Source organism: Limulus polyphemus, unplaced genomic scaffold (genome assembly GCF_000517525.1).
Source record: "Limulus polyphemus unplaced genomic scaffold, Limulus_polyphemus-2.1.2 Scaffold1142, whole genome shotgun sequence".
Lineage (NCBI taxonomy): Eukaryota > Metazoa > Arthropoda > Merostomata > Xiphosura > Limulidae > Limulus > Limulus polyphemus.
The window spans coordinates 317173-338493 of record NW_013666752.1 but is presented as its reverse complement, the minus strand read 5'-3'; the positions used below and the strand labels follow the sequence as shown (position 1 = coordinate 338493).

Sequence of the window (21321 nt, the reverse complement as noted above, 5' to 3'; positions counted from 1 at the left end):
GTTTAAAGTGACGAGAAACGTACTGATTGTGGAACTACTGTGTATTAAAAGTTTGTATCATGGAAGAATAAACTGGTTTAATCAAGAAAGGACTTGTATCACTGAAGATCCACAGCAAGAATTTCTACCGGAAACAAACAAATAAGCAGATACGTAACAATATAATAAACAAATTATATATATAAAAATATTTCGAAGTTTTGTTATGATGCTATATGAAAAAAATACCTAACACGCTTTTGGTAAGACAATGTGTAAGCGACGTGTACTGACAAAAGCTTTAATTTGAGCACCTTTTCTGAAATCATTGGCGAATAATTTCTGTTACTACTCTCACTCAATCAGGTTTAAATCTTGATTGTGTTACACATTGGGTTATAGTCTTAAAATTCAGTGAATAATATTTTTCAATCCTATTAACCTTTAGAAAACTATCAAGACTGTAGGTTATTAACTCGTACCTTTCATCAACAATCTAATTAAAACATAAACAATGCTGTGTATAACTGTTGTTACTTATTAGTTTTTAAACTTTGCAAATTAGACAGGAAAATTGAACCTATGTTTACAAAAGAAAATGAGTAATCACACTAGAATTTTTTTTTTATTCAAACTCGAGTTTTCGGCTTACGCCTTTCTTAAGGGTTACAGCCTTACAAACAAATATGAACTGGTAACCGAAAAAAAAAACTGACTTAATTAATGTTAACGTCTTGTGTTATCGCATGTTCGTTAAAATGAATCAGAATGTCATCCCAAGCTATCGAACACAAACAAAATAATTACAAAGGCCAAGAGTTATTTCTGTTCATTTTAGGTTTATAAGATTGAATCAATAATCAAAAGAGACTCTTTTAATTTACGATCAAGGAAGCTATTACATTTTGCTAAGAGCTTAAAGTTAAATAATGTTTCATCTACTGTACCATGTTTCATTAAAAGGTGTTTGGCAGTGGCCTTTTTACAATCAAGACTCGCGATGGTACGGATGTGTACCTTAAAACATCCATGGTTTTTGGTACATTTCAGTAACACGTTTATTATTTTCAACGAGAGACCATGATGAAAAGGAACACAAGGCCCTGACTGAATCCCCAGTGTGTGAAACAGTAAATTTAATAGTAAGCTGCAAGTTATTAAAGAAATGAACAAACTATAAGAGAGGTTTAATGTTATGACTCCAAATACCGAAATTGTCATCAATGTAACGACACCACCTATCAGGTTTTTGTCCCGTATGTAAAATGTATGAACTATAGTAACTTTCATAGCTTGTAAAGAAGAGATATGCAAATTGAAAATAATGAAGTATTGATGGCAGAGGTAAAATGTATGGACTATAGTAACTTTCATAGTTGATAAAAGAACTATATTTAAATTAAAACTACCAAAGCACTGATAGCGATGGTAAAATGTAAGGACTATAGTACCTTTAATAGTTGGTAAGGAAAATATATACACAATGAAAATACTGAAGCATTGGTAGCGATGGTAAAATGTGAAAACTATAGTTACTTTAATAGTTTGTATAACGGAAAGACATACAAACTGAAACAACCGGAATGTTGATTGTTGAGGGTAAAATATGAGAAATAGATTCAGTTAACTTAAGTTCTTCCATTAATACTTGGACTTCATGTTGACATAGAAAGTAGAATATACGATGAAAAAAGTGTTTCAATCAAAGTAAAGTGCATGGTCGTCTGCAGAAAATTTTCCAGGGGTGGTGGTGCAAAGTAGTGTGAAATTGTGAATTGAATAAAAAATTCATATACATATGCTGAATGAATAAAGAAAGTATTGTGTTTCTTATTTTCCCCTGTTAAAGTATCTTGTGTGGAGATAGGTACGAGCAGGACGTCAATAATCCTTACAAATAAGTAGATGATAAGCTTGTCATAATGATAAATAATGCCATTAATTCCATTGTTTATTGCTTGGATTGTCTATGTATTTGGCATAGAAATTTAATTTTTCATCAGTTCTATACAGAGTTTGTAAAAGGGAAAAACAAAATTACACAATAAAACTTAATATGTAGGCCCCACCGGTAGTGAGCAGTTAAAAAACAACTAAGCTATTGAGAGTTAATGCTAAAAAAGACAAGATGCATATAACAGTAGCTTACATATATAAAGTAATAGCATTGTATTTATATTTATTGGTAACATAAGTTGTACTGATTTATTTTCAGTTGCACCTTGTTTATCTTGTAGTACATTTCAAATTCCCGGTCACAGCTCAGGCTGAAGGCTTTGCTGCAAATTTCTTGCTTTGAAGCTGAAAACGTTCTTTCAACATATTACGTTGCAACTTCCCGAAATCAGACCGAGGAATCTGGCTTAGAATTTCCAATCCTTTTAACTGTTTCTGTGGAGCTAAACGATCTGTTGAGATGTATGAAGCATTAACAGACTAGTCAGTTTCTGAGAGATAACAACTATTGGTGTTAGTAGCCTTTTGCACCTAGTAACTATTGTTGTCACTATTAGTAGCCTCTTGTAACTAACGTTGTAATGATTAGTAGCCTTTTGTGACTAACAGTTATCGTTGTCATGGCTGGAAGCCTTTTGTAATTAACAACTATAGTTGCCATGGTTAGTAGCCTTTTGTGACTAATAACTATTGTTGTCAGTTAGTAGCTTTTTTTTAACTAGCAATTATCGTTATCATGGCTAATAGCCTTTTATAATTAACAACTAATGGTGATATAGTTAGTAGCCTTTTGTGAGCCATAACTATTGCTATAATGGTTAGTAGCTCTTTTTAACTAACAATTATCGTTGTCATGGTTGGTAGTCTTTGGTAATTAATAACTATTGTTCTCATGGTTAGTAGCCTTTTGTAACTAATAACTATTGTTGTCATTTTTAGTAGCCCTTTTTAACTAACAATTATCGTTGTCATGGTTGGCAGTCTTTTGCAATTAACAGCTATTGTTGTTATTGTTAGTAGCCTTTTGTAAATAATAACTATTGTTGTCATGGTCAGCAGCCCTTTTTAACTAACAGTTATCGTTGTCATGGCTGGTAGCCTTTTGTTATTAACAACTATTGTTGTCATGGTTAGTAGCCTTTTGTAATTAACAACTATTGTTGTCATGGTTAGTAGCCTTTTGTAATTAACAACCATTGTTGTCATGGTTAGTAGCCTTTTGTAATTAACAACTATTGTTGTCATGGCTGGTAGCCTTTTGTAATTAACAACTATTGTTGTCATGGTTAGTAGCCTTTTGTAATTAACAACTATTGTTGTCATGGCTGGTAGCCTTTTGTAATTAACAACTATTGTTATCATGGTTAGTAGCCTTTTGTAATTTACTGTAACTAGCAACTATTGTTCCTAGTTTGCAAAAACAACATTATTTCTGAATAACATTCTCGAATAAATGCATTTAATTGCTGATCATTAATGAATTTTTAGATCAATCGTCAATATTCTTCTTATTATCATTTGTATTTGAAAATATCGATTTCTATTCTTACTTTTTGAACTAATTCAGCATATTAAAGTATATGCAAAGAAATACTGTAGATTAATAGTACTTTTCTCATACATATGTTCATTTTCTAACAAGAATTAACTGGTATTGCATTATATAAATATGTGTGTGTGAATAGCATGCAGCTATTGATTTGTTGTTGTTAAGCGCAAAGCTACACAACTACGGGCTATCTGTGCTCTGCCCACTGAGGGCATCGAAACCCGATTTTCAGCGCCTTAAGCCTGTAGACTTACTTCTGAGTCATTGGGGGAGGTATAATATATATAGCAAGTACACTAATGGTCTAACTATATATATATATATGTGTGTGTGTGTGTGTGTGTGTGTGTGTGTGTACAGGTCGTAATCACTGTATTACTTATTCCTAAATGGCATGCTTCAGAACTACTTTTATGATGGCAAAGTCATCCAGTGGAGTGAAGATCTGACTCAAAGGCTCCTTTATTGGTGTTATTTTTCATGAAATGAAAAATCAAAACATTCATGAGATAACTAAAATGTTTATAGAATCATAAGCAAGCACCGTGTAGAAATTGGGAGAAAATAATATATAGAAGTATATCTATAAAGTTTTAGGCTTATAAAGAATTAATTCTAATATTTAGAATACACAAATAATAACAAAAATGAAGCAATAAAACTGAAGCAAAATCAATACCTGATGTGAAGTGAATGATATCATCTGGTGTTACGTGACTATTAAGCTTAGTCACAACGAACCCGTAAGGTACTTCTCCTAAGGCCATGTCTGGAACACCAATTACAGCAGCGTCCTCTATACCAGGATGGTTGAATAACACAGACTCTATTTCAGTAGGAGAAACTTGATGGAATCCAGTCTTTATAATTTCCTTTATTCTGTCTGTGATATAGATGTTTCCCTCGGAGTCATAGTAACCATAATCTCCTGTTATAAATAACTACGATTAATTGTCTATATATATGTTAATATCTTGCAAAAGATAAGGTGAGAGGGATCTTCTAGGCACCAATTAAAATATTTAAATATATTCATTGATTTTTGCTTTACAGAATATAAATCTATAACATAATATAAATAATGTCTTTGGTATATTCTCTTAAAATATACTTTGAAATTTAATTCTAAAAAAAGTACGAGTTTTAAAACGTTTCTTTATACTAATTACATCTTGTTATTAAGTTTTAAATAATATCGAACATTAAAGGAAATATCTACACCGTTAACTCACTCCAAATAATAATGTTTTCCCACTTTAACTCATAACTCGTTCTTAGCAGTGATGAAATATTAAAAATCTTAACTCACGTGGTCTTTCAGTTTTACTTCTTTCGAAAGTTTTTAGTATTTATCAAAACAACTCACAAGTGAGTACAGTTAGTAGAGAATGGTTTTAACATTGTAGAAAATTGAATGCCTGTTTATAGGCTCTCTCATTTCAAGTTTTGAACTTAAACAAAAATTGTTATGTAAGAAGCTAGAATTAACAAACAATGATAAAATAGTCTGCTAAGTTCTGGGTCTCCGTAGTTCGGCAATTAAACTAACATACATCGAGAGAAGTACTTACACAGTGGCCCCCAGTGGCACAGCGGTATGTCTGCGGACTTAACGCTAGAATCCGGGTTTCGATACCCTTGGTGGGCAGAGCACAGATAGCCCATTGTGTAGCTTTGTGCTTAATTACAAACAAACTTACACAGTAATTGAAGTAAGCTATACACGATACGGGCCTAACAACAACTGTATAGAGTATTTTTCATAAGTTTCTGAAACACTTGGTTCGTTTTCTCAAATTAATTTGTGTTATATGTTATCACATTATTGCAGGTATTTCTACAATAGAACTAAAACTAATAAGTACAAATAAAACTACCTGTTTTGTACCAACCATCAGGTGTGAAAGCTTCAGAGAAAGCTGTGGGGTTGTTTAAGTACGCTTTCATTAATTGTTTACCACGTAGAAGAAATTCTCCACTTTCGTTAACATCACAAGCAGTCCCTGTTATAATATCTACAACCTATAAAAGAAAATCGAAATTTATTCATGATAATTGTTTATTCATCGTGACGCGTGTAGTTTTAACTGGAACAAAATGCTAAAGTATACTAGCTGGAAGACGTTTCGGTTTTAAGCAGCTCCCATTTCCTCTGATAAGACTGATAAAGGGCAAGAAAAGGTACTCTGGTAATACTTATTAATTAAAGCCGTTTTTGATGAGTAAAGTATATCTTCCATGTATAAAAAAGTAGAAAACTTAACCTTCCTTCGAACAAACTTAAAATGTTTCTTTTAGAAAAATCTAACCTGCCTTTTCTTATACTGGCTTCAAAAGAAACTACTATTTTTTGGCCTGGAAACAGAATATACATAAATACATGATTAAATATCTGATGATGACGAAGTAAGACGTTAAAACATGTAGAGCATGAGAAACTATACTCAATATCAAGGTTTTTTTTATCTTTATACAGGGAATTATTGAGCAAATGTCTTATTGTGTTTTGAGAAAAGGGAGACTGATTTTCAAATATTTATTGTTGGTTCTTCATAACACGGATGGTATTCGAAGTTTACACAAGTGTCGTTCCAGTTTGAATAAATTCGCAACTGAATAAATGTACAAGATAGTTATTGTCAAGTTAGTGACAATACAGTAACATATCGTTCTTATAAAATCCTATAATATAGGATACTTTTCAGCTTATGGAAACAAGCTAAATTAATAAATGAGCTCAATAGATATTACGATGCATAACTATTGTCCCCCAGTGGCACAGTGGTATGTTCAAGGACTTACAACACTAATAACCGAGTTTTGATACCCGTGATGAGTATGGCATAGATAGCTCATCGTGTAGTTTTGTGCTTAACTTCACACAACCAAAGCACAACTATTAATGATTCTCGTAAAATTCCTATGGACAATTATTAAAATTGTTTAGCAGTGTATATTGTTTTCGTTTAGAAAATTCTTTACATCCTTTGTTCTGATTTCTTTACCATAAAAACGGTTCCCTTTCATCGTAACTTTATCTCATTACCAGGTTGATTTACTTACTCTGATATCAATAACCTACCAATCAGCATACCTTAGAAAGAAAAAGGCATTTAACATTCAAAGAATAACACTAAATTTCTGAACCTGGCGGCAAATCTGCAACGTAATTTCTCTTATTTGTATATACAGTACTGCTTTCCATCTCCGAAACATGTCGATTACTTCCCGAAAATAGTTATTTGCATCTTTATGTACCAGCTATTTCCACCCTCGAGAAACAACTAGTTTTAGCCTCTCAGACCTATCTTGGTCGCGGGCTTGCCCTGTGGTAGAACTATGGTTTTTGGAGCTATTGAACCAGATATTAATCTGTGCGATACCACAAAATATTCCCCGAAACTTAAGCTGTTGGTGCTTTATAAGAATGAAAGTTAACCAATCCCTTAGGGTGGAGTACGACACTACAGATGTTTGTCTTCCCTCTGGTCAGTAGTTCGAAATTAAGGACAGCGGCAAAGAACTTTAGTAACTTTGCCATATACAGAAAATGTATGACCACCTTTCCCGCAGTTTAATATTTTCCAAATATTTATCCTTCTTTCTGTGAAGCATAAAGGGACATTATCCAAGTTTTAACTTCAGACAACAAAACTGACCATTCAAGTTATCTTCATCATAGACATTTTTTTAACTATACATCTTTTTTGGGGGTTTTGAATTTCGCGCAGAGCTACACGAGGGCTATCTGCGCTAGCCGTCCCTAATTTAGCAGTGAAAGACTTGAGGGAAGGCAGCTAGTCATCACCACACACCGCCAACTCTTGGGCTACTCTTTTACCAACGAATAGTGGGATCGACCATCACACTATAACGCCCCCACGACTGAAAGGGCGAGCATGTTTGGTGGGATGGGGATTCGAACCCGCGATCCTCAGCTTGCAAGTCAAGCGCCATAACCACCTGGCCATGCCAGGCCTGTACATCTTTTAGTTCAAACCATATTAACATGTCGTACCGCTTAAGTTTTCTATTGTTATGTTCAAAAATTGTTGTTTTTAATATTAAAAGGTTAAAATTCAAGGAACTTGTGTATTGTTGCTTTATATCGATAACACTACGTTCACCCCTCAATAAGTGACTGTTCGTATTCTAAATTAATTTCATCTAAAAAAAACATTTTATTTCAATATCTTTTCTTTTGTATTTTGTGTGGTTGACTTTGCTATGCTGCTCTAATTATCTGGTTGTTTAGCACTTTGAAGGAGGGAACGAGAATAATCCGAAACGCCAAGAAAACGTACGGTATCTGAAAGTAAGACTATTTACCTTCATTTTTTTATATAGTAATGAATGATATCCAGTATCTCTTATGAAGTGGACTCGAACAGAAGAAATAAGTAGATCATCTGGTGGGAGGTTTTATAGCAAACGTCTGGTAGTATTTCAAAATATTAAAAACAACAATGCAAACAAATAGCTAATGATCATTGAATTAGTTTAATTAATGTATTCATCGGTCAACATTTGCTTGTTTTTGAAATAAATGTGTTGTGTTTTATTATATCCTATTATCCATTCAAGAAAAACTCTAACATCTCAAATAGATAATTTCCAAAAATACCAACCTTTAATTCCATTGATGGATACAGTTTTCCAACAGAATTCGGTATAGTTTTTCCTTTTTCAGTACAAGACACAAACAACGTTTCACTTAAACCGTACACTGACAAAGGAGAAATAAAATCATATACTCTAAACAATAAGAATCACAATGAAAAATTAATAAAAGTTTTTTCTTAAACTTTAACTATTAGAATAAAGCGCATATATAAAATAAATTGTTGTTACATCTTAATTCTTCCTCTGCAAATTTGTTTTAAAGTATTTAATGACAAAATGAAACTTCTCAAACCATTCAGAAAAAAAGTCCCTTAATTTAATAAATTTAGCTAAAATCAATCTTCTTAAGGTTTGTCGAAGCAGAACATTTTATAGTTTTTGAAACAGAAAACAGAGTGCCTTCTGCAGGTTTGTCTTATATATTTTGATTCTGACGTAATGTCCATGGTCATAGTCCTAATTCTAAGGACTTATGGGTGAAAACAAAACACAAGATGTAATAATATGTCCACCACACTATACCAACCATATCCATTGCCGAAGAGAGATTTTGCCCAATACCGAAGCTCCACTTAGTCCAGTGACTTTATTTCATTCATTTTCACGACTCAGTTATTCAGAGATTTAGCACTATTTCATCATAGGTATCCTATCCTATTTTTCTGTTATTCTGTAGATCTATCCCATTGCCGTTAAGTAAATTCAGTTTTACTTTAATATACCCTAAAAGCAAAGAAGAATATGTAATAGTGTGCTATGTAAACCATTGCTCTAATGTACTAAGTATCAATGAGTTATGTAAACCAAGATCCTAATGCACTAGACAGTAATATGCTATGTAAAGCACAGTCCTAGTGTTCTACATAAAGCATGGTCCTAATGTACTAGCCAGTTATGTGCTCTGTAAAGCATGGTTCTAATGTACTAGCCAGTTGTGTGCTCTGTACAGCATGGTCCTAATGTACTAGCCAGTTGTGTGCTCTGTACAGCATGGTCCTAATGTACTAGCAAGTTGTGTGCTCTATAAAGCATGGTTCTAATGTACTAGCCAGTTATGTGCTCTATAAAGCATGGTTCTAATGTACTAGCCAGTTATGTGCTCTGTAAAGCATGGTTCTAATGTACTAGCCAGTTGTGTGCTCTGTACAGCATGTTCCTAATGTACTAGCCAGTTATGTGCTCTATAAAGCATGGTCCTAATGTATTAGCCAGTCATGTGCTCTGGAAAGCATGGTCCTAATGTACTAGCCAGTTGTGTGCTCTGTACAGCATGGTCCTAATGTACTAGCCAGTTATATGCTCTGTAAATCATAATCTTAATGTGCTAAAGTAACTAGATAGTAATGAAAATAATGTTTTACACTGTCTCACAGAATGTAAGAAAGGAAAGGTTTTCACGAGAACTTCTTCGTTGGCTTCACGACGAAGAGGAGCTCCGCTTGTCAGGATCTCCTTCACACTGGTAAAATCGTACTGTCGTGCTTTCGGATCACTCAAGATGAAATATATCACAGAAACAGCTGCTAAAACGATGGACACCTATTTAAAAAAGTATAAAATAAAATCATTTAATTAATAACTAAAACAACCAGCTGATTTGGGGTTACTTTCAAATATATGGTTATTGTACCAATCCTTTTACATAAATGAAGCTACTATCATAGTTTTTGTATCCGCTCTTCTACGTATCCAATGCTCCAACATGGTTATTGTACCAATCCTTCGCATGTGAAGCTACCATCATGATCATTATACTAGCCCTTTTAAAATATGTAATATCACCACGGTTATTGTACCAACTATTCTAAGTATGCAAAGTCTACAAAGATTATTACTGCTAGAAACACATTGTTAAATTAATTTTATAGCACTAAAATTAATCTAACCAATCTGCACAACTTACCAGCTCTGAATCAAACTGTCTCTCAAATCATGGCAGTTAGTAAATCACATTAAGAAACGATAATATCCTATCACTTTCGACATACAGACCTTTCTTCAGATAGACTATTTTATAGGTTTAAGCACAAATGAAGTATAACGATAATTATCAACTGTTCTTGAGACAAAATATAGTAAATTCCCGTTTTGCAGTTAGTTGTCATCACATTGATGATAAATCACAAGCTCTAGAGTTTTATAGACTATTTTACAATACTTGCAGCCTCAGTTGACCAAGTTAGACGTGATAAATGATCACAAGTGTATGTTGAAAGAGTTGTAAGTTTTTTCTTATCTAAGTAACGTTTGCTCTTAATTGTACATTTTTCTTAGACAGCTGAAACCTGTCGTTTATCAATGTGTTATTTATTTTATTACACACTTCTCCATGTTATAATAAAGTCAATGAACAAAGAAAGGATAACGTATTTCTCGGATACGCAGGTACTTCAGAATTCTAAACTTCGCAGTGACGAAGAATTTTACTTTAGTGAACTGAGGACGGAGCTTCCAATGATTTTAACATCTCTTTGGCCGTAGTCAAATCCAGTTCTGTGGCCTGATTCAAATCGAGTTCTGCGATTTTATTCAATCCAATTCTGTGGTCATATTTAAATCCACTTCTGTATCCCGATTCAAACCCAGGTCTGCAACCATAGTCAAATCCAGTTCTATGGCCGTATTCAAATTCAGTTTTTCATCTTGAAGACATTTACTCGTCTGATAAACATATTCAATATTGTTAACCAAAGCTGCAACATTATTTGTGTTTCTAATTGATTCATAATTGTAACAAGTCCATTTGCCTCTAAACGTGTTTCAGCTTCTTTCAGATTAATCTTCAGATATATAGATAAACATATCATTAATGGCTTCATAGCCTTTTTGCAGGCATGTAGCATTCCGTGGTGAGCATACCAACTGAAAATCTTCCCAATGTTGTCATTCTATGTGGTTTCTAAGCGTCAATAAGAAGACTCAGTTAATGAATTGATGCAGAAAAAACACGTACAACTTTTGCACGATTTAAAAGAAAAAAGAGAGAAATGGCTACTGTGCAACAGTCTACGGCACTTTGTCCTACAAGGTTAAGGGAATGTCCGCAATACAGAACGTGTTCAGCTAACTTATTCTTCTCACGGATCAAGGCCTGCATACCAATATGCTTCCATCTCATGCATTGTCGTATTCTTGGTCTCGGAAGTCTTTAGTGCAAATACCAAGTCAACTGAGAATTGGTTTGCTATGTTCTCACCAGTATGTCCTTATATTGGAATGAATTTAGTAAAACTTTCCACTGGACCGTTCAGTAGCCAATAACGAAATACTAGTAATAGCTAGTTGTAGTGTGAAATATAAGGGGTAGAGTCCACACAAATAAGATAGTACATTACATTCTGATTTCCGAGATGATGTGCTATAGTATTTGTTAGCCAATCATTTCGATAAATTCATTACTTATTGTTGATAAGTATGATACATGTTCTCTCCCTTTGGTAGAACGTTGCTGAAGAATTCGAGACATCCAAAATAACTGCCATATTGTACTGATCCAACTATTTCATCACTTCCATGAAAGGTAAGACCCCTTGACGAAAGCATCTTGACCACACTTAGAACTCACTGGAGAAGTTGATGCCAATGCCTCTTATCAGGCTCTTATTGACCAGTTAGACTGATTAGTAATAAAATCAAATCGGGTATACGCGCTAATAAAAAGGAAAAAAGGTCTCATACATTAATTTACTCTCATCCTGCCTAAAATAATTTCAAGTGAAGAGTTGAATGGGGAAAAACTTAAGCGTAACTGTCTTTGTTGTTCACCAGAAACTGGCAAACTTTTTTGTATTCATTGCAAATTTCAATATCGGACGAAACTTTACAGTTAGGAACAAATGGTTATTCAAATTGCAGCCAGAGACTTAAGCAGCTATAAAAATAGTCCATTGCATACATAATCTATTGAAAAACTTACTATGCGAAACATGACTGGTGAACGTAGAGACCAAAGGATCTCTACCAGCCAACTCTCAAATTGAAATTCTTTTAGACGGGATTAGAATAAATTAATATATGAGACCTTGGACGTGGTCAAATACATCAATTGAAAGGGTTTGACCTCCTAAGTCCAAAACTGTGGTTAGATCTCAAGAGCTAAAATTTTGTACTTGAAAAAAAACAACAACACTCGGAGCCATTCTATGAGCCGCTATACCGCAGCTAAAAACAATGACTTGGTGAGTTTGTACAACGTCGCATAAGTTTCACCAAGAAATATCTTTCCCGAGGCAATGAATCACTCCCCATGTGTTAACAATCAACAACCTCGTTTTTCACAAAAAAAAAAAACTCGCGCGAAATTCTTTCTCCACTTTCCTACATAATTCTAAAATTATGGTTTTTCAGGGTGATCACTCAAATTATCCGCTTTAACTTCAAAAGATTCACTGGTTACATTCTCAGTATCAGTTGCGTTGGGGTCACCAGTCACAATTGTATTTGTACCTGCTGCACTTTGACTACACTTTTCCAAAAGTAAACTCGCTAATCTTTTTGGTACTTGCCAAAACTTTCTGTATTTTTTATTTCTTCTTCTTTCTTAGCTTTCGATTTCTCCCAGCCACTTCGTTGTCTTTTCGTTCTACTCTGTATGTAAATAATTATATAACCTGAGACAAACGCTCAAGATTTGTTGCTATATCAAAACTGCTACTTAGGTCAAGAAGAGATATATAACAGGTGCTGATGGTCCACTCAACTGTATATATGGTGGTCTTTCGAATACCACAAAAATTAACACCAAGTGTTATTTTTCATAGATAACAAAACAACACTACCCCTAAGACAACACAATCAACCGTGCCTACTGCTGCAGCTTCATCAGTACCCGCCTTAATATGGCACTGAGTATAATAACATAATAACAGCTTCATCAGTACCCGCCTTAATATGGCACTGAGTATAATAACATAATAACAGCTTCATCAGTACCCGCCTTAATATGGCACTGAGTATAATGACATAATAACAGCTTCATCAGTACCCGCCTTAATATGGCACTGAGTATAATAACATAATAACAGCTTCATCAGTACCCGCCTTAATATGGCACTGAGTATAATAACCATGTTGGTGGTAGCATTGTGTACTCAGTAGTGATGAAACAATTATCATGTTTGGAACTTTATACATGTAGAAGGGTCTGTAATTTTCTAAATGTCAGTGTTTTGTCTTATGTCAGTATAATAAATATTACAACTAGAAACGCCACCTTACGGGCGTTTGTTTGTGCTAGTAATTACTAATCGTAATATTCATACCTCAATGAAAGAAAAAATAGAAAAGCGAACATTTTCTAGAAAAAGGATTGTCTTGGGAAGTACTGCAAGGGAAAAGTTTTTGGGTTATGCTGATATAAACTGTAATGTTTTTGTATATTAAAAATGATACCCTTTTATTGAAAAAATATTTTTTTTAAGAACTCTATATGTTTAGTACTATATTTACAAATTACATCAATAAAGATATAATCAAACCCTCACGTACAATCCTAGTAAAAGTCGTGTTCTTGTTGTGAGGAGAGTATTTTATTTAAAATTGTGATCTGTGATAAAGAAATGGTTGTTGCACATACCGTAATTATTTTTCTAATTGTCCGAATCTTGAATACCTAAACTGTGAATTTTTTATGGATTTTTTGCTTGTGGTGCCATTTAATAAATGTCGTCACATTGTATTTATTAACTCGGTCACATATACTGATACATATACACATGTTACGTTCATTATAGTAAGATGTGTGCATTTTCAAATGCTGAATGTCGTTACCAAAAGCGTACTTTTGTTTGAGTTTAGAATGACTGTTCTAAATATTAAATGTCAGTATCATAAGTGCCACATGTTACTATGATGTCCTAAGCATGATCAGAAATTTTGTTAAAACGTTACATGCATCCTCAAAAAACTTACACTTCATAGAAATATTTCAATTTTTGATATTTTAGTAAATATTCTGAACAAGAGTTGTGTGGAAAAAACAGCATATTAGAGTCGTTACTTAAATTGTTACTAATTTCAGCCTGCCATAACTAGTGTAGGATATATCTTTATTGAAATATATTCAGATAATCTTTCTGAATTTATTCGCAGTTTCTGCATCTAGCTAATCACATCTTTGTTGATCGGATGTCGCGATGTTCTAGTACTTTTACACAGATAAGTATCACATTCTGCAGTCTTTATTCTTAAGTCTCAAGCTAGAATTTAGGCGTTTCTTTATGGACTTCTAGAAAGGTAGCCTAGTCAAATAGTTATTACTGTACAAATTGTCTTTGAATTGTATGTAAACCATTGGTTGAAATATATAACACATGGACTTGTGGGATACCTCACTAAACAATAGTCTGAGTGTAAAAGTGAGTGATTCCCATTGTTCACCCTTATGTCTCTAGTGTTCCTGCCCTCAATCTTGCATCAGTTAGACAATAGTAACACATAGAATCCATCCAGCAATATGTTAACTTATGTAGGCATTAGTGTCAGTAAACACTTTTGTTTGCTTGATCACTTGTATTCATATGTTTTCTTTAGGTGTTCGCATTCAGTTTATTTGTCACTTAACAATCCTTAACTTGCGTTTTGCGGATACCTTAGACTTTTCTGTTGGACATCAGTTTCCCTGAATACCACATTATAACAAAAGTATTTATTTAAAGATTGACTTACTACAAACTAGCATAACTAATTATTTCTTTATGATGCATTTGTATGTAGTCTGTGTGACTTTTTAAGCAAAAACGTGTTCTAATAAATCAGGAGAAATGTTGTTTTGAGAGTTACAACTTTTGTTATTTTAATCTTACCTTATGACGTGGTATTACTTCCAAGAACAAGTCTGAGTCATAAGATGGTACGTTGATCATAGTCAGTCCTTCGGCCATACCGATCAACAGAAACAGAAAGCCAGCCACGTGGCAGAATGGATACATGCCAAGAACAATTTCGTCACGAGGGTACTTCCAAATAGTTGGATCCCTAGAAGAAGAAAAATTGAAATGATAAATATTATCTATCATTAATGAATTACCTTACAGTATTTATGCTAGCTCTACGTTTCTGGACAAAACCAATAACTTGTAAGATGTGTTATCTAGTGTCTGAATTCTTAAAGAAGTGTTTGAGTAGGCTCAAACTAGAGGAATTGGTAAACTTTGTAAATATGTCAAATAACACACCAAATATAACAAATACAAACATTTCATACATTTTCTTCGGCTCAACTGTATTGAACCAACTAGAAATATAAACTATTCAAATTATTGTGGTCTTTGACTGCGCTTTAAAAGTCACAGTGTGTTTTCTTTAAATATTGTCTACATCCTGTATAGTTACACGTGTCATGAATAGATAAAAAAGACAGAACAACTCCTTTTGTTTACTATTTACGCCAGTGTTTGTTTACAAGGTAGTGAATTCAGAAACACGATAAAATTGTTTTTAGACATACGTATATTAATCACTGGAGTATATATTTAATTATAATAAAAAAGTTTTTCATAATATTTTGTCACACATTTATCTTACTCCCATCTATTTACTAAATCTATATTGATATACATATTTGTAGCCTTTTGTTCAATAGAACTATAGTACTATTTTTAAACAGAATTAAATCCCTTATGATTGTCTAACAAAGTAAATATCGTTCCTTTACCTTAAATATAACACATATATCTTTGGTTGTCGCGTAATAATCTAAACAAAAGTTCAGGTAAATTCTATCAATATACTTATCATAATTAAACAAAATCATTTTTAAACGAGTACATTTTATATTCTCGTTTTTGTATTTTCTCATTTTTTGACAACAAAAAAACTCACATAGTGTGAAGTATTGTTGCAAGAAAACTAAAATGAGTATGGATAATAGCTTTGGGTAAACCAGTAGTTCCACTTGAAAATGGTAACACTATCGGTGTTACTTTAGGGTCAATCTTAGGAGGGCCGGTAAAGGCAGATCCATCGTCTTCTTCAACAAGTTCTGTGAAGGATGGGCAACCTTCGGTTTTCTCAAACACCAGTATTTCCTGCCAAATTAAACACAGATAGCAAGTAAATTACTAAAAAAAAGTTAAATGTCGGTACTTTCCAACAACAGAGTAGGAATTATTATTATTACATACATTGAGAAATGTGTATTTGACTGATTACTAAGTGCTTTTAGACAACAGAGTAACAGTTACTATATACGTATATAGAAAGATGTGTCTTTGACAACATTATGTTACTTACAATCTCAAGACTTATTTTTTCTCCAATTACAATTTCATGAAACTTCCTTTTTGAAACATAGTTGATAAAAAGGACACAGAATATTTTTAGCAAGACTCAGTTCATTTAATTTTAGTTACAAAAAATAATAATGACAAGACTTCTGCTACTCTGACTTTGGACTACTGGTTAGCTTGTCACGCTGTGGAACAGAAGGTCCGAGGTTTCCATTTTAGGCTCAATAAGCTAAAAACTTAAAGTAGCGCCATTTGAACAAAAACAGACAACTAATAAATGGCATATAAACAAGATGAACGTTTGACTGCATGCGATTATTGTTAGGGAAACTACTATGTTAAAAAAGTTTTCAAATGATAGTAGTACAGTGGCTATACTGGCTTGTTCCACTTTCAGTCTCAAAATAGGTACCACTGAGGGTGCAACCATATTGGATAACACCAGTTGGTCGCTTTCTATGCACGTATTAATAGTGTGACACTACTGGTCCAGTTCTCTTGACATTTATAGGCGAAGCCATATTGTATCCCTGGTGGTGGTTGCGATTTATTTTAGCATTGAGCTTCGTAACATTATACAGGTGTTCACGGAATGGTTTTCATTGACTTAATTGATTTCATTACGTAATAAGAAATAAATATAAATAATACTATTTACAAGGGGCATCTTAAAATCAGGAACATACAGAATCAGCACCAGATGTGAGACGGTGTACTAACACATAGAACAGCACGCAACACAATTTTAGCGCATAATTAAAAACCTAGAAAACTTAAACAAGTTTTATTGATTATTTTAAACAAAAAATATCTAAAAAGGATTAAACATCTCACACATGATCCCACTCCCAAATGCATCAAGAAAACCATCATCGATGAAGATTAATCCAATTTGTGGAAACTTACTTAATCGATTGATGGAGATAAAATTTACTTATATTTGTGGAATAATTTAGTAATAGTAAGACTCATGTGTGCTTCCTTAGTAAACAATTAATGACTCACAAGGCTTATAAAAATAGTGACCTCTGGTGGCTCAGTGGTAAATGAGGACTTAAAACGCTAAAAATCGGGTTGCGATAACCTCTGTGGGCAGACTACACAAAGCCCATTGTGTAGCTTTCCGCTTGATAACAAGCCAAACAAACAGAAATAATGACTATATACGCACAAAAATAACCAGTATATTACAGATTACAGACTTACAACGTAATAACTTGTGGTATAATTCTCCGTGGTGGACAGAACGCAAACAGCCAATTGTGTAATTTAGCGCTAAAACAAAAATAAAATAATAAGTGTGTATGTGGGGGAATAGTGTTCAAATATTATTTGGTAAAGTAAGAGTTTCAATATCATGTAAATTTAAAAATAGGAGCAAAAAATACAATAATATGAAATTAAGTATATGTGTGAATTGCGTGTCTAAAAAATAGCTGTGGCACTAGCAAAAGTTTCGTAAACTTTAGGCCTATGGTTATAAAGTCATGTAGAAGTCTCCTATGGTTATAAAGTCATGGAGAAGTCTCCTGCATCTAATTCTGTAATGAACACCAGGAGTACAACATGTCTGAGCTTGTTTACCACCAGGAAAATAGCACATAACTACGTACATTATGGTTCAGGGAAACTGAATGGGTAATACAAATCGTATTTAAGTCAATAGGAAACTATCATCACGGGTTATCCTATAATACTATGTCCATAAGGATGAATCAACTTGGATTTGAAGGTCATCTGCCTTTTTGAATGAAAAAGTAAACAAAAGACTTATTCTAACCACTATACCACTATTATTTTATTTTGCCATGTGAAATTGTTGCAACTTTTGAAAAGTTAGACAAATCATAGCTTATCTACAAGTACATTTGCAGATAAATCTGTTGTATTCACGTATTATATGATGTAAGTAAGGGCACTTTGGCCACTCATTATTTAATTTGTTATACATATATATAAAGTAATAAAAATATATGTAAAAATCAATACCCAGTATGATTTCTATTCATAAGATATTCTAAATGAAAAATTTACCCGAAACTTCGGAAGATTTTTCGTTGCTTCTCGAGCCTTTTCCAGATTTTCCCTCTCAACTAACAAGTAAGCTGCATTAGCCTTCTCCAGTTTGTACTGTAGTTCTCCTTACACCCAAGAACAAGTAGAGAACCATAAATAAATCAAAATGTTCCTTTTAACACGAAATTAATAATGGTAAGACAATTTGCCGTAATATTAAGATAATAAAAAGTAGACATTTTCTTGTATATATATACACATAAGCTACAGTTAAAGGTTTCAATTCAAGATGGATATGTATAACAAAGCCTGAATCTTTTCTTTTTTCCAAATTCTTTATTTTACAGTTTTGTAGCATCAAAGATTACTCTACTGTATTAAAATTATAAAAAACAGAAAACATCTAAACCCTTTTTGAAAAGTATTAAAGCTGAAGTTTAAAATTTGTTGTTTAAATAATGGGGAGATGGGGCATTTTCGTGATTTTGGGTTAATAACTATGTAAAGTGTGATCATATTTGTACCAAATTTCACGGGCACATCACATTACAAAAAATGATCTGGATCTGAGAAGGATTTTCTGAGTTTTCGAAGGTGAAATTTGACGTTATACAGTTCAAAACCAAAATATGATTAAAAAGAATCTTTAAATTAAAATCAACATAAATTTTTTAACGTTAATAGTAAAGTTACTGCAATACAATACATAAATGTCACAGATTACAGATATTATTTTTTTAGAAATGCTTTACTTTGTCCTGAATAACTTTTATGTTTCAAAAGAGTTGTCCAAAGTATACGTAAGGTACTTCTAAAATAATCGCCATAATCTCCCTATTTATTAAACATTTCGCCTCCTAACATAAAACATTAAAGATATTTCCCTTTGTCTTACAGTTTCTGTATGTTGGACTGCAACAGTGGTGGATGGGTCTGTATAAGTAGAACTAAATCTAGGCCTTTTAAAATAAATTTCTGATCAAACCTCCAATTAATACAATTAATGGTTAGGTCACTCTACTCAAGATCTGCGGGTTGCAGGTTCAATACCCCGTCACACCGAACATGCCCTCCCACATTTCAGCCTTGAGGGCGTTATAATTTTACGGTCAATTCCAATATTCGTTGGTAAAAAGTAGGTCAAGAGTTGGCAGTAAGTAACTTTGACTAGCTGCCTTCTCTGTAGTCTATAACTGCTAAAACAGAGACAACTAGTACAGATAGCCTGCGTGAAGCTGTACGCGAAATTCAAATCAAACCAGACCAATATAATTAAGTTGTTATTTTGAAATTAAGCACAAAGCTACACAATGGGCTATCTGGGCTCTGCCCACCACGGGTATCGAATCCCGGTTTCTAGCACTGTAAGTTGGCAGACATACCGCTGTGCCACTGGGGGGGGGCAATATAATTATCAAAAATAAAATTCAGTTTAACATGATGTGAAATAGTCGGCTATACAGCAACAACAGCAAGTGACAGTAATAGCTGATTTGGTTTCTTACTTTTTCCCCTTTTTTTTTGAGGTAACTGATTTACAAAATTTTCACTATCTTTGATATAACTTTCCAAATTCGAAATAAAAAATTTTCAAGATAACACTAAATGAATTATTCAACGGTTTAGTAATTTTAGTTTTGCCTCCTACAATATGGCAACTTGACAAAAGATTTGGCAACCAAATGTATTCGGATCTTTTTAAATCCCTAAGTATTCTTACAACAATGTGCTTTTATGCAACGTTGGTAAAACATGTATTGTTTATTTGTTTGGAATTAAGCACAAAGCTACACAATGGGCTATCTGTGCTCTGCCCACCACGGGCATCGAAACCCGGATTAAAGCGTTGTAATTCCACAGATATACCTCTGTGACACTGGGGGGGGGGGAGCTAAAACATGTAACTTTACCAATTACTTTTGACTGAAAATAAATTATTTTTTTCCTCATCAAACAAACCTACAAAACTCGATACATGTTATAATAATCTCGCTTTTATGTTCTTTATATAAAAGTTTGCATCCTTATTAGACATGTTTTCATAATTATTATCATTATTAATGTGTTCTAACGTCATATTCCTATAATAACTGGTTTCCATTGCAATCAAAACACTATCTTTATCACTTTGTTTGGATAATTCTATCGCCTCTTCCCGATTTTCTTTGTCCCTTGGAAACATTATCTTTTACTCCTTATAAGAAACAAATGTTTTTTTTAATCTGATTACAAATCAAATCAAACTTCCCAATTCATTCATCCCAGTGGTTCAAAAGTTCACTTCATCTGTACATGTTGTAACCTAAAGAACATTTAGGGTATTTATATTCATATACCACATTAGAAGTTTTGTAGGAGTGTACACGATCATTATATCTGAAAAAAAAATAAATGCTGTATAGCGTTAAACAATCATTTTAATACTACATGAGGGTATACTCTATGACATAGTTTAATTAATTTCTGCTCAGAATCGCCTGTTTCCCAGTATATAGTACGACGAAAGTAATTTTTTGTTTTGCTACATTCCATTTAGGTGGTGTAGGGTGACACAGTGTCGCTCCTGTTTGTTTTGTTCTCGTGACATTCGGCACGTACTTTCTACATAATTGTGTAATTTGGTTTAGTGTTTGTATCATATTTTAGGTTGTGAAGTTTGAAAATTTTGTTTTAAAATGCTGTTTTTAAAAACATTAAACATATTTCCCTTTGTTTTAGAGTTACTCTTTTTATTGTGTGCCTAAAATCATGTAAATGTATTCAATATAGGTATGTTGGATGGAAACAGTCCAACATCCAGGCTCACGACACGGAATATCCTGATGGACTGACCGTCTCACTGTAACGAGATATCCTGTCCTCTCAGTGAATGTCCTGCTCCTTGTAAATCATGGCCAATACAAATTCAGAAACTTAGCACAGATACATGTAATTTGCGGTTTTATATGAGCCCCCCCCCCCCCCCAGTGG

General features: G+C 33.3%; 1 protein-coding gene across 2 annotated transcripts in view; it reads right to left on the bottom strand.

The window, feature by feature from the left end:
- Positions 1 to 1949: 1949 nt before the first annotated feature.
- The window catches only part of LOC106462322 (4-coumarate--CoA ligase 1-like), a 28715-nt gene continuing 9343 nt past the window's right edge, over positions 1950 to 21321 (bottom strand). The window contains exons 3-10 of one of the 2 annotated variants that reach the window (XM_022389538.1): positions 18370 to 18476; positions 15929 to 16134; positions 14911 to 15082; positions 9469 to 9646; positions 8113 to 8210; positions 5362 to 5506; positions 4164 to 4412; positions 1950 to 2387 (exon numbers count right to left, since the gene is read on the bottom strand). In XM_022389538.1, the coding sequence (XP_022245246.1) occupies positions 2242 to 2387; positions 4164 to 4412; positions 5362 to 5506; positions 8113 to 8210; positions 9469 to 9646; positions 14911 to 15082; positions 15929 to 16134; positions 18370 to 18476 (1301 nt within the window). In that variant the 3' untranslated portion in view covers positions 1950 to 2241. The remainder of the gene's footprint in view (positions 2388 to 4163; positions 4413 to 5361; positions 5507 to 8112; positions 8211 to 9468; positions 9647 to 14910; positions 15083 to 15928; positions 16135 to 18369; positions 18477 to 21321) is intronic. The other variant, XM_022389539.1, reaches the window with a different exon arrangement.